General features: G+C 35.7%; 1 protein-coding gene across 1 annotated transcript in view; it reads left to right on the top strand.

Moving 5' to 3' along the window:
• Positions 1–9,273, top strand: part of YES1 (YES proto-oncogene 1, Src family tyrosine kinase) — a 75,194-nt gene extending 65,921 nt beyond the window's left edge. Inside the window, exons 10-12 of the mRNA XM_021686044.2 lie at positions 1,254–1,407; positions 4,760–4,891; positions 5,765–9,273. Of these exons, the coding sequence (XP_021541719.1) occupies positions 1,254–1,407; positions 4,760–4,891; positions 5,765–5,973 (495 nt within the window). The 3' untranslated portion in view covers positions 5,974–9,273. The remainder of the gene's footprint in view (positions 1–1,253; positions 1,408–4,759; positions 4,892–5,764) is intronic.
• Positions 9,274–14,624: the final 5,351 nt, after the last annotated feature.

The following is a 14,624-nucleotide window of genomic DNA, read 5'->3' as shown; positions in this document are numbered from 1 at the left end:
GTAAAATAATCATAGTAGAGCTGTTGTTTATATAGTGAAATCATGGAATTTTAGAGTTGGAAGGAACATTAGAGATAATCTAGTCTGATTTCCTTATGTTACAGATAACGTAGTGTCTGAAGACCCTGCGGTATCTAACAGATTCATATAACTCACTAATATTAGAACCAAGCATGTAATTCCCAGTATAGTGCTGTCGTGTATCATGTGGCCTTTTAGAAATCCATATGTATTTATATTTCAGCAGATAAATTTTAAGATAACAAGTGGTTGCTATTCCAAAGAAAATTTTGGAAATCTAAAGTATATGCTGAACTTTCTATTTAATATAGTCCAAAACAAGAATGAAGATGGCAATATACACTTAAAAATGGGCTATTTTTACTCTTCTGAATTTTTGTTTTTATTTTTAAATTTTTATTACCATGTACTAGCAATTTTATATATTAAAAAAATTTTTTAATTTTAGTTGACACAATGTTACATTAGTTTTAGGTATATAGCATAGTGATTCAACAAGTCTGTACTTTATACTGTGTTCACAAGTGTAGCTACCATCTGTCACCATATGATGCTATTACAACATCACTGACTGTATTCCCTATACTGTGCCTTTTATTCCCCTGAATCTTTGTTTTTAAATATGAGTGAAAACTACTAAAAGTTTCTATTCAGAAATGTGGTAGGTGTTCGAGGCGCCTTTAGTTGACATGTTGGTTCTGAGACCGCTTTCTTGGTGTGAGCATCCAGATGTCCATGGAATCTGAAAGTTTAGGGAAGCTTTATTTTTTATTTATTTATTTTTTAAAAGATTTTATTTGTTTATTTGACAGAGAGAGACACAGTGAGAGAGGGAACACAAGCAGGGGGAATGGGAGAGGGAGAAGCAGGCTTCCCGCTGAGCAGGGAGCCCGATGTGGGGCTCGATCCCAGGACTCTGGGATCATGACCTGAGCCAAAGGCAGACACTTAATGACTGAGCCACCCAGGTGCCCCTTTAGGGAAGCTTAATACCAAGAAACTGTCCATGTGAGGCTTTAGCATATGCCAAGCCTAGTCCATGGTCCTGTGTTCAAGGCTCTTAAACACAACAGTAGGGTTCAGCAAACTGTTTTTGTGAAGGGCCATATAAATGTTTTAGGCTTTGTGGGCCATATGCATCTCTTGTTTCTTCTCCTGCTCTCCCTTTTCTGACTCCCCCTCTCCCTCCTTCCCTTTGTATCATATGTCTTTTTTTTTTTTTCCTTTTCAAGATTGCTGATGGTATGGCATATATTGAAAGAATGAATTATATTCACCGAGATCTTCGGGCTGCTAATATTCTTGTAGGAGAAAATCTTGTGTGCAAAATAGCAGATTTTGGTTTAGCAAGGTTAATTGAAGACAATGAATATACAGCAAGACAAGGTAAAATTACTTTTAGTAAATGCAAGCGTAACCTAATGCTCAGTGGATTTTCTTACCATTCTTTTGAGTATTCAGGGTTTTGCAGAATAAGAATCGCTCTAGGTCTGTTCAAAAGAGTCACAGAAACATCTTATTCATCATGTATATACATGATGCCATGACTTTATGATACTTATTTCCCTCAAGGAGGAACTTGACTTTGTGTTTTTTGTGTTATAAATATAGCAAGCAGTACACTCCTCTTTTTTTTTTTACTGTTTTTGTCATGCCAACAAATAAGCATTTTTAAATTCCTTTTGTTACAAACTTCAGAACCATCCAGATTTTACTACACTAAGGATCAGAAAAGGTATTTTTGAAGTTAATAAATTGAGTAATGGCATACAATTTTATAAAGGACTTGGAAACCATCTTTACACCAGATTTATAATTCTTCAAATTTATAGTTGTGATAAATAAAGATGTTTGGAAGATTGACACTATACAGAGGGAAGGGAACTTGTGGAAATTAATATAAGGTTGATTCTTCTGTTTGATGTCTGTTTTTGCAAACTTTAATTCAGTACATACTTACTGAACATACATATATACAATATATGCATATGGAAAGAGTATGAGTTTTTGAATCCCAGTTCCATCTTATCATCCAGAGACCTCAACCAAGTTATCTAAATTTTTTGACTGCGCCTCAGTCTCCTTACTTACAAAGACTAGATGGTAATATCTCCTCTTAAAGATTGTTGTGAAACTTCAGTGAAATAAAATATTGTGCCTGACATTACCTAACATAATAGATAGTAAATATTGAGCTTATATTTTAATAGGTGAAATATATGTATATGTATGTATATAACTATAAAGCAAATTATTGTGTAATTGATGTCAAAAGAGTATATGAAAAGTACTGTGGGAAAGAGGAAAGAACAGGAAGGACTTCACAGAGGGGATGGCTCAGAGAGCAGGGCTTTGGAGAAGAGTAACTTTTTTTTTTTAAAGATTTATCTGAGAGAGCGAGCACGCAGGGGGAAGGGGCAGAGGGAGAGGGGGAGAGAGAATCCGAAGCAGACTGGCCCCCCCCCCCCCCCCCGAGCTGAGCACAGAGCCCCATGCAGGGCTCAATCTCAGGGCCCTGAGATCATGACCCAAGCTAAATCAAGTGTCAGATCTTAACCGACAGCCACCCAGGCACCCTGAAAGAGAGTAACTTTGACAGGCAGAGATTGAGTAGGTTCCAGAACAAATCATGACATAGGTTGTCGTTCCTGCTTGAAAATCTTCAGTCACTTTCCACACCTATGAAGAAAGAGGCCTTTAAAGAAAAAAAAAAAGATGCCTTGGCATGCCACGTCCCCTACTCTCTAGTGCTGGCTTACCTTTAACAAATGTTTGTGCTAGGCATGAGGGCACGGCTAGGAGAGCTTGGTTTCTGCTGTCGAGGAGCTCATTGACTAATGTCTAAGACTGAATTGTAAACAAACTATTTCAATACAGTCTAGTAAGGCCAGCATAAAGATTAGTAAAGATTTAGTTAGTAGGCCAAAAAAATTTTTTTCTCAGCTATCAACTGTTATCATTTCATAAAAGAAAGCATTTTAATACTATCCAAATAGGAAGGACATAATCTCAGGATAAAGGATATACATATAAATTAATAAGAAATATAAATTAATAATACCTATAAATTAATAAAAATTGTGAATTGATATGTGATCCTTTTTCTCTCTCTCTCTCTTTTTTTTTCCGTAGCAGACTGTGACTTTTTGTCAGTGACCACATTAGTACACAAAGCACTGGGAACTGTTGCCTTAAACTAGGCTCTCAACCAGGGGTGATATTGTTCCCTCAGGGGACATTTGGCAATGTTTGGAGACAGTTTTGGTTGTTACAGCTGGGACAGCTACTGACATCTAGTGGGTAGAGGCCAGGTATACTGGTAAACATCCTACGATGTACAAACTGGCCCCCCAACAAACAAAGAATTATCCAGCCCCAAATGCCAGTCGTGCCAGGTTAAGAAACCCCCTTCAACACAAGGCTTTCTTTTCAGCCTCTATACTTTTGTATAGTTCCCTCCAGCTGAATATCTTCCTGTTCTTCTATAATCCTTAACTTTAAAAATTCTAACCATTCTTGAAAGTTTAACTTAGCTGCTACATTTTATTTTGTTTTATTTATTTTATTTTATTTGAGAGGGAGAGGGGGCGAGAAGGAGCAGAGGGAGAAGGAGAGAGAATCTTAAGCAGGCCCCACAGTGGGCCTGGAGCCTGAGATTATGACCTGAGCCAAAATCAAGAGTCGAACTTTTAACTGACTGAGCCACCTGGGTGCCTCTAGCTGCTGCTTTTTTTTTTTTTTTTTTTAAAGATTTTATTTATTTATTTGACAGAGAGAGACACAGTGAGAGAGGAGCACAGGCAGGGGGAGTGGAGGGGGGAGAGGCAGGCTTCCCGCCGAGCGGGGAGCCCGATGCGGGGCTCGATCCCGGAACGCTGGGATCATGACCTGAGCCGAAGGCAGGCGCTTAACGACTGAGGCACCCAGGCGCCCCTAGCTGCTGCTTTTTAAATGAAAGTTTTTGTGACTGCTTGTGAAAATTGATCTGCTTTTCTGAATATCTAAAGAACTATTTTATAACATTGTATATATACATAAGTATATAAGACACCTATAATCTTATTTCCACTCTAAATGTCTAAGCTTCACAAAGGCTGTGTTTTTATGTCTCCCATAATGATTAGCAAACGTCTTGTGCATAGGAAGCATACACTAAATATTTGAGTAAATAGAGGCTTTTAAAATTAGAATCCAACAGAATGGGCCCTCATCAACCAACAGTTAGCTATAGCTGCTAGGTGTTAGACTTCCTTAAACGTTATAGAGCCTATAATCATGTTTTTAGTTGCTTATTAGAGTTTCTACCTCTGGTTTTTTTTGTTTGTTTGGTTGTTTTTTTTTGTTCTTTCTGTTTTTTAAGTAGGCTTCACGCCCAGTGTGGAGCACAGTATGGGGCCTAAACTGATGACCCCAAGATCAAGACCTCAGCCGAGATCAAGAGTTGGATGCTCAACCGACTGAGCCACCCAGGCGCCCCTCTACCTCTATTCTTGAACAGTTTTCTGTCCCCACCAACATTTCTTTTTCTTATGTCATTGATTTATGAGGAAGAAATGTGATTTATTTTAATATAAATTTTAAATTTTAAAGAATTTTTCCCATGTATCTTGTACTTTTGAAGAATCTGACATTGATGACACAATAAAGGTATTGACAAAAGATTAGCCCTGCTTACAGCATATTTACAAAAATAGATTTTTAAAAACAATTTACTTAAGCAGGATTATCATTGTTTTAGGTGCAAAGTTTCCAATCAAATGGACAGCTCCCGAGGCTGCACTATATGGTCGATTTACGATAAAGTCTGATGTATGGTCATTTGGAATTCTGCAGACAGAGCTGGTAACAAAGGGCAGAGTGCCATATCCAGGTAAGCTGGCATTTCATTTTAGCTCTTGGTTATTCCAAGAGCCTTAACTAGAGTTTAGTAAGAGCAAAAAATGCGAGGGGGAGAAAGGCTTTTATTTCTTCTCTTTTCTCCCTTCCGTCCGCTTCTCTCCCTCTCATTATTTTGGCATTTGAGAATCATGATTCTTGAGATGGAGCAAACACATGAGGTGTGACCCAATTCACCTCAGCTTTCTCAGGACATTTTCCAAATGGGCCTTTAATCTCTATTATTCTCTGAGGTAATAAACATATCTTAAATATCCTGGATCATCTCCCCAACAACCCCCCCCCCCCTAATTGAAGGTATGCTTAGCCTAGCGTAACACAGGGTGAGCTACTAATGAAAGCAGGAGTACAAAGGAATACAAGAAAGGAATTGTATTTAATAACTTGAAGAAAGGCAAACAGGAAGCTGTTTCAGGGAAGTGCATCTATATAGTTACCAGGACCAAAACTTTCTTCTGAACTTGTTTGGAAGTTCTTTCAGACATTATCTTGCCACTGTCCCTCATTAACCCAAATTTGGTCCTTGTAAACTGTTAATATCAGAAAGTATCAGTCCTTCAAAGTAGTACTCTACATTCTCATTAATCAAATGGGGTTGGCTTTTGAAGGCATTAGTGTTAAAAGTAAGGTTTTAGGTGGAATGAAAAAAAATTAGACCTGTTGAAACAGATGAGCATTTTCTAAGCTCTTGATATACTTGACATTTAAAATTTATTTTTTTGTTGAAAGAATCCTTTCACTAAATAAACTCACTATACCTTGAATGATTTAGTGGCTAGGGGGTTTGTTCTGTTTTGCTAGTGATGTTTGGGATCACTCTTCCTAATATTTGGATCTTGTATGTTAGGTATGGTAAACCGTGAAGTGCTAGAACAGGTGGAACGAGGATACAGGATGCCTTGCCCTCAGGGCTGCCCAGAATCCCTACATGAATTGATGAATCTTTGTTGGAAGAAGGACCCTGATGAAAGACCAACATTTGAATATATTCAGTCCTTCTTGGAAGACTACTTCACTGCTACAGAGCCACAGTACCAGCCAGGAGAAAATTTATAATCCAAGTAGCCTTTTATATGCACAAATCTGCCAAAATGTAAAGAACTTGTGTAGACTTCCTTATTTTACATACAGGAATCAAAAGAAGAAAGTCTTCTTCACTCTGCATGTTTTTAATGGTAAACTGGAATTCCAGATATGGTTGCACAAACCATTTTTTTTTTTTTTTCCAAGTGTTAAACTCTAAAATACCAATGATGAATTTTCCAACTTATTTCAGGGTCCAAAGAAAGTATAGTTATGATATTGATTACAGTGTGAGTGATAGCATGACAATGAAAAGCAACAAGGCTACTTCATTATAAATCACTTCCTTTCTTTTATTCCCCAAACTCAAGAGTTGTTAAGAGAAAATTGTGTATCATTATAGACAAAACTTGGGAGATAAAAAGTTATACCATAATAAAATCTAAAGTTAAGGAACTTTATGGGACCAAACAATTCCATTCCAGTTTTTAAAGATTTTTTCCATTCATTGTTCTCTCAAGTTTTTTTCTAAGTTGAACAGTTAATATGCAATCTTATTAATATCTACCTTCTTTTGCATGGAAATGCACCAGGTTTTTAGAAGCAAAAAGGAATATAAACAGCATCTAAAACCTGATTAAATGTTAGATGACAGTAGTGACATTTGAAAGTATAATGCACTATGTTAATACTCATACTCATGGAACTGGAAAGTAGACGAAATTTTTCACTTTGATTAATCATTTTCTGAATAGCTCAGTTTAGAATAATGAAGGTAACTAGAAAGTGAGGTAATCTTTTATAAGGCATTGATTTTTTTTTTTTTTAAGGCACTATATAATTGAAGTTGTACTGTCCAAGGGAAAAATCTTTTAATCTTCAGATAGCATGAAAAAATAAGACCCAGTATTTAAACAGTCCTTTTTAAAAAATAGACTGGTACTGTGAGATATTTCTAGTATGTACTTACGGTGATGGGTGCCACAAATATAAAATATCACTAGATCAGGGACTCGAATGCACTTTTGCTCTTCCTGAATATAGACTGACAGGAAAATATTTAAAGGAAATATGAGAAAAGAAAATGTGAAAATTTTATAGGTAGAGGGATGGAATGTTTTGCTTAATGTTCATGTTAAGGAGTGACAAAATGGCTTTGCTGGCACTCACAGCTCCTCACTTAACTGTTTTCTGAGATTTTAAGAGTTACAAGGTATGACTAAAACTAATCTTAACATAAACACTAAATGAGCGTTACAGCCTCAAACAGCTGAGTTAAGGCTTCCCACTAATTCCAGTGATAACAGTTTTTATGCAAAACATTTTTAGAACTCCAGTTTTCAAATCTGTGTTGAAATCTGCATTAACTTTTTAAATATACTTAATGGTGATCATTTTTTCCCTTTTTAGAATTTAGTTGACTTGGGGAGGAAAATTTAGTGAGAATAACAGCAGCACTGGAAGGGGTGGGGGGGGACAGGTTTTTTGCCCAGAGTGTAGAAGTGAAACTCAAAAGTTTTATGTCCGACTCAAAAAGAAATTCCAAAATATGAATTTAAATAGTTGGTTTAAGTGTAGCAAAGGAACTGAATCTGACAAATGTCTGGTATTTATGTCTTAAAATATTCTCCTTTATAATAAGTCACACTTTTAAAGCAATACATTACGTTCCCATATTTTAGAATTATAATTCCTTTTTTTCCTGATCAACATTTATTCAAGAAAACTGGTTGAATCTAAGTAAGATCAGTGAGCTTTGTTGTGTACTTGCCCTGTTCACAACCCCTAACCCCAAGTTCCACTGTAACCTTGAAAACCAACAGCCCCTGTAATTACAATTTTTAACTACCATCACTTATCTGATTTCATCATTAAGTTTAAAAATCTGTGCCATGGTAACTATGTTGAAATTCAGACAATTTAAAAATGTGACAAATGAGCTTCATGTAAGTTGGTAATAGTTCTGGTACTAAAAGTTGTTGAGGTTTCTAATGTTTACCAAACCTGTTTAGTATTGAATCTCTCTTCCAAGAGGGTCTTCCTAAGACTGCTGTCATCATTTACCCTGAACATCTACAACCTGGGACATCAGATTTTTAAAGGGCTTTCTGTGAACTATGATATTATAATCTTTCTAAGCATTTTAAAAAGGATAACAAAATTATGTACTAATTGTGTTCAGAAAAATAAGTCAGGAAAAGTTGATGGTATTCATTAGGTTTTAACTAAATGGAGCAGTTCCTTATATCAATTGTATAGTAAGGAAATAAAACACTAATTTAATGTGTATTCAGTTTAAATGGTTATGTATTTTTAAATTGCCAAGAGAAATAACTTTGTACATTTGAAGATTTTTTTTCCCAGCAGCTTTTCATCTTCAGTGTCTTAATGTGGAATTTAACCCTCACCAGAAAAGGAAGTTGGCAAAAACAACCTTTCTAGCACAAACACTTTTTTTTAATGAATAATGGTAGCCTAAAACTTAATATTTTTATAAGGTATCATAATATTGTTTTGTGGATAATTGAAATAAAAATTCTCATTGAATGCACCCATTTATCTTTTCAGCCACTATTCATATTTTCTCATCAATTTTTTTAAAAATTGGTATTTATAGCATATTCTGAATTTGTTCTTCCATTAGGAAAGAAGTGTTCAGTTATGACTCTTGAGCAGAGTTAAATCAATTCTTTATTAAATTCAGATCATTATTGAACTCATTCTATGTGTTTAATGTCCCATGTCAGGTGAGTGACATTTTTACAAGTTGTCTTTTTTTTTTTTTTAATTATACCAGCAACTGCAGTTAATGTATTGTACAACAAAACCTAGGTAATTTGAGTGAAGCTATTCACAGTGAATATGTGTGAAGGATATAAAATGACCACTTTTGACCATAAGGGACTTAATTTTCTAAAAATGAAAAATATGTGAATCTTACTTCTGTGTGTATTTTACTCTTCTATTATAGGTATAATGAAAATAAAATTTTACTAAATTATGAATGGCCAATCTAAAGCATTTATTTTCAATAAGGTAATATCATTATCTTTTACTATTATCTAAAATAATTAGCTTTGTTTTTCCCTAATGATTTCAGAACAGTACATTTAACCAACAAAAACATCATTTAGTAAACATTTGTTTAATATTTTTATATAGTGTAGTAATAGTTCCTCAGTTTAAGAATGTTTTTCTAGTTTGCGGTTTGCCTTTTAATTTTGCATGTAATTTTTTCTCATTTAAGTTGTACATTTATATGTTGTAAAATCTCCTTTATTATACTTAAAAAGTCTTTTGCATACCAAGATTAAATGTTCATCTTCTCTATTATATTTTATGCTTTCCTTTTTTACATTTCTCTTTAAGTTATCTTTTAAGTTATCTAGGTATAAAATGTGACTTAAGGGTCTAGCATAATTTTGTCCCGTATAGTTAATTTTCCCAGCACCATTTATTGGTTAATCCATTCCCATCCCATTAGTTTGGGTTCTTTATTATGCACATACCTACATATCTGCTTTGTTCAATTAACTTGCCATTCTTCCATCAGAATAACACTTTTAATTGCTAATCACTTGATAATGCAATTTTTAAAAAGATTTATTTATTTATTTGACAGAGAGAGAGATAGCGAGAGCAGGAACACAAGCAGGGGGAGTGGGAGAGGGAGAAGCAGGCTTCCTGCCAAGCAGGGAGCCCAATGTGGGGCTTGATCCCAGGACCCTGGGATCATGACCTGAGCGGAAGGCTGACGCTTAACGACTGAGCCACCAGGCGTCCCTTGATAATGCATTTTAATAATTGAACAAGTTATCTTTGCTGTTCCTTTTTTGGGCAAATTCTTGATGAAGTTTAGACTTTATTTTTCATATTCCCCAAAAATTCAAGTGACATTTAGGATTACATTATGCTTATAATTTGATAAGAATTAACATCTTTCAAATCAGTCTTCCTAGCCTGTTTATGCAAATCTTCATTTACATCTCTTAGTAAAGTTCTTCTCTAAGACTTTTCTCTGTGGAGTTGGAAGCTGAGTCTCATCTCATCTCATTATACTGCTCTAAAGATGCCACCCAAGTCACTTCTGGAGACCAGGTCCCCACTTTGTTACAAAGAAACCAACTTGTAGAGATGAGGAAGATTGTGCCCCAGGAGCATTTGTTTCCCTAAAATCAGTTCTTCTCTACCCCTTCCTCCAGTTTTTCCTTTTTTTGTTTAAATGACATCACATTGAGTTTCTGTCACCAGCAACTGCAGTCCTGATTAATTAACATTCAAATTGTCAATACAGAAAGGAATACTTATTAAAATAAGCAACACATGCTTCGCATCATCTGTTGGCCCCTCCACATCCACTCTGCTGAAGGCCAGCCTGTACTCATCACTGGGTTCCCTTACTTTGGATTCCTGTTGGGGTAAGCCAGTGAGGAGCTCTAGGAGAAGATGGGAGGAAACCTCAAAGGTCAAGGTATTTATTTCCCTATTTCCTCCTTTTGAGGTTGGGTTGCCTGTGTCCTTCAACCAAAGTTTCCTTTCAATACACCTTTTTTCTCTTTGGGGAGTGATAACAGCTCTCATCCCTTATCTTTTCTGTTTTAGGAGTAGGGGCTTCTAATTTTGGTTACTGCATTAATCCTGTGATTCTCCTATCCTGCCTGCCCTTTTGTAAATATCTTTGATTCATCTTAATTTGAGTGTACTGCTTGCAGCTGGGACCCTAACTGATGTTCCTCATACTACTAATAACTGTATCAGTAGAAAATACCAAACTTAAATTATTACATCAAAGTGACAGTTGATACAAAATAACATTTTTGGTAACAGCAACATACAATATTAAGTGTAAAATTACTGTAAGACTTTATTAACTGGAAAGAACATACTAAATTTTTTAATTGAGGTACAATTAACATACAACATGTTTCAGATGTACACTATAATGATTTAGTATTTGTATATATTTTGAAATGATCACAATAAGTCTAGTAATGTCTGTCACCATATGTAGTTACAGAATTTTTTTTTCTTCTGATCAGAACTTTGAAGATCTCTCTTAGCAACTCTCAAATATGCAACATGGTATTTTTAACTATAGTTGCCAAGCTGTACATTACATCCTGATGACTTACTTATTTTATAACTGGAAGTTTGTATCTTTTGACTCTCTTCACCTATTTCCAACCCCATCTCTGTCAGCCACCAGTCTGTTCTCTGTATCTGTGAGCTTGGTTTATTTATTTGCTTTTTGGGTTCCACATATAAGTAAGATCACAGTCTTTCTCTTTCTCTGACTTATTTCACTTAGCATAATGCCCTCAAGGCCCATCCAGGTAGCCTCAACTGGAAAAATTTCTTTCATTCCTTTTTATGAGAGAATAGCATTCCATTTTATATACACATTTTATCCATTCATCCATCAGTGGACACTTACGTTGTCCACATTTTGGTTATTCTAAATGCTGCAATGGAGATGCATAGACTTTTTTGTGTTAATGCTTTTATTTTCTTCAGATAAATACCCAGAAGTGTAATTGCTGGGTCATATGGTAGTTCTGTTTTTAATTTTTTGAGGAACCTCCATACTGTTTTCCATAGTGGCTGCAGCAATGTACATTCCCACCAATAGTGTATAAGGTTTCCCTTTTCTCCACATCCTTGCCAACACTTGTTACTTCTTGTCTTGTTGATAATAGCTATGTTATCAGGTGTGAAGTGATGTCTCATTGTGCTTTCATTTGCCATTTCCCTGATGATTAGTGATGCTGGGCATCTTTTCATGTGCTTTTCTTTGGAAAAAATGACTATTCAGATCTACCCCTTTTTAAATGGATTATTTGTGGGTTTTTTTGTTTTGTTATTAAGTTGTAGGATTTCTTTATATGTTTTGGATATTAATCCCTTATCAGATATATGACTTGCAAATATTTTCCATTCAATAGGTTGCCTTTTCATTTTGTTGATCATTCCTTCTTGAATGAGCTTTGGTGTTTGTTCATAATCTTCCCTTATTTTTAATGTTTATTGGATCCATATGGATACTTCCAGTTTTATTCCTGATCTTGGTAATTTGTGTCTTCCCCTTTTTTCTCATTAGTCTAGCCTGTGGTTTATCAGTTGTAGTGATTTTTCTTAAAGAATCAGCATATTCATTGATTTGTTCTACTTTGTGTGCATGCACATGAGTGTGTTGTATTTCATTGATTTCTGATCTTTACTAATCCATCCTTCTGTTTTATTTGCTTTGTTATTTTTGTGGTGTAGTTCCTGTTCTTTTTCTAGTTTTTTGTTTTGTTTTGTTTTGTTTAAGATTTTATTTATTTATTTGACAGAGAGATAGACAGCACAAGTAGGCAGAGTGGCAGGCAGAGGGAGAGGGAGAAGCAGGCTTCCCGCCGAGCAGGGAGCCCGATGCGGGGCTCGATCCCAGGACCCTGGGATCATGACCTGAGCCGAAGGCAGCCGCTTAGCCGACTGAGCCACCCAGGCGCCCCCTTTTTCTAGTTTTTTTAAGATGGAAGCTTAGGTCATGGATTTCACATATTTCATCTTTTCTGATCTGAGCATTTAATGCAGTAAATTTTCCTTTAAATACTGCCTTAATTGCATCCCACATATTTTGATATGTTGTGTTTTTATCCATAATTCAGTTCAAGATATTTCCTAATTTCCCTTCTGAGTTCTTTTTTGACCCATGTGATATTTATGCTGTTTAATTGTTAAGTATTTGGGGATTTTCCAGATTTTTTTTTTCCTCTCTTTTTTCCCCAAGATTTTATTTATTTATTTGACAGAGAGAGGTAGCGAGAGAGAGCACAAGCAGGGGTAGGGGGAGGGAGAAGCAGGCTCCCCGCTGAGCAAGGAGCCTGATGCAGTGCTCGATCTCAGAAACCTGGGATCATGACCTGAGCCAAAGGCAGATGCTTAAACCAACTGAGCCACCCAGGTGCCCCCAGATATTTTTCTTTATGTTTATTTGTATAATTTCAACCTTTTTTTTTTTTTTGATTATTTATTTATTGAGAGAGAGAATGAGAGAGAGAGAGCACATGAGAGGGGGGAGGGTCAGAGGGAGAAGCAGACCCCCTGCTGAGCAAGGAGCCTGATATGGGACTTGATCCCGGGACTCCAGGATCATGACCTGAGCCGAAGGCAGTCACTTAACCAACTGAGCCACCCAGGCACCCTAATTTCAACCTTCTTAAATGTATTAACTATATTAAAATTCTGTTTTGTGGCCCAGAATATTCTACCTTGATGAATGTTCTATGAGTACTTGAAAGTATTATGCATCTTGCTTTTGTTAGCTGTAGTTTTCAGCAAGTGTCAGTTTGGTCAAGTTGATTGTGTAGCTTAATCTTATATATTTATATTGCTTTTCTGCCTATTTTCTATCAGTTACTGAGAGGAATGTTAGAATCCTCAACTATAATGGTAGATTTTTCCGTTTTTCCTTTTAATTCGGTCTTTTTATGTATTATGTAGCTCTTATTAGGTGCATATACATTAGGATTGTTGTGCTTCATGATAAATTGACCATTTTATCATCATTAAATGTCTCCATTAACCCTAGTAATATTCCTTTGGCTAAAACCAAATTTCCATCTGGTATCATTTCCCTTCTCCTTAAGAGCTTCTTTTAATATTTCTAGGGGCACAGATCTGTTAGCACTGCATTTAAAAGTTTTTGTTTGACTTCCTTTTTGAAATAGGTTTTAGCTCAGTTAAGAATTCTTGGTTGACGGTTTTCTGTAGTACTTTACAGAAGTCTCTTCACTCTCTTCTAACTTGCATTATTTCTGACAAAAAGTCTGTTGTCCTCAACTTTATTCTTCTATATGTAAAGGGTCTTTTCTCCCCCTCTGTATTTTAAAAATATAGGCTCTTTATTCTTGGTTTTTAGCAATTTATTTATGATACGTCTTTGCACAACTTTCTTAAAGATTATTCTACTTAGGGTTCTTTGAGATTCTTGATTCAGTGGGTTTACAGTTTTATCAAAGTTGGAAAATTTGGGGCTGTTATATTTCAACTTGTTTTTCTTCTGGGACTTCAGTTACATGTATGTCAGGCCATTTAATATTGTATCACAGGTCATGGATGCTTTGTCCTTTTCTTTTTTCTGTTTAATCTTTGTGCTTCATTTTGGATAGTTTCTTTTGCTTTGTCTCCATATTCACTAATCTTTTCTTTGGAGTGTCTATTCTGCTTTCAATCCCATACGGTGTATGTTTTTTATCTCAGAAATTCTAGCTTTCATTTTTTTTCTCATTCATACCTCTCTTCATTATGCTTACATTTTCCTCTACCATCTTGAAGGTTTTTATCTGGATATTAGGACTATTGGGTCTGTTTCTATTGAACTTTCTACTGTATGGGACTATATGTTTCTACTTTTATATATGCCCAGTGATTTTGGTTGGGTGCTAAACAATGTAAATTACAGTTTTGGGTTGCTGAAATTTTTTAAAAATTCTTTTAAATAACGAATTTTGATTTCATGCCCATTATCTTTTTTTTTTTAAAGATTTTTTATTTATTTATCTGAGAGAGAGAATGGGAGACAGAGAGCATGAGAGGGGGAGGATCAGAGGGAGAAGCAGGGAGTCCTCCCTGCCGAGCAGGGAGCCCGATGCGGGACTCGATCCCGGGACTCCAGGATCATGACCTGAGCCGAAGGCAGT

The sequence above is a fragment of the Neomonachus schauinslandi genome, chromosome 14, assembly GCF_002201575.2.
Source record: "Neomonachus schauinslandi chromosome 14, ASM220157v2, whole genome shotgun sequence".
NCBI classification, from domain to species: Eukaryota; Metazoa; Chordata; class Mammalia; order Carnivora; family Phocidae; genus Neomonachus; species Neomonachus schauinslandi.
Note: the sequence above shows the minus strand (reverse complement) of the source record. Positions and strands in the feature narration are given on the sequence as shown.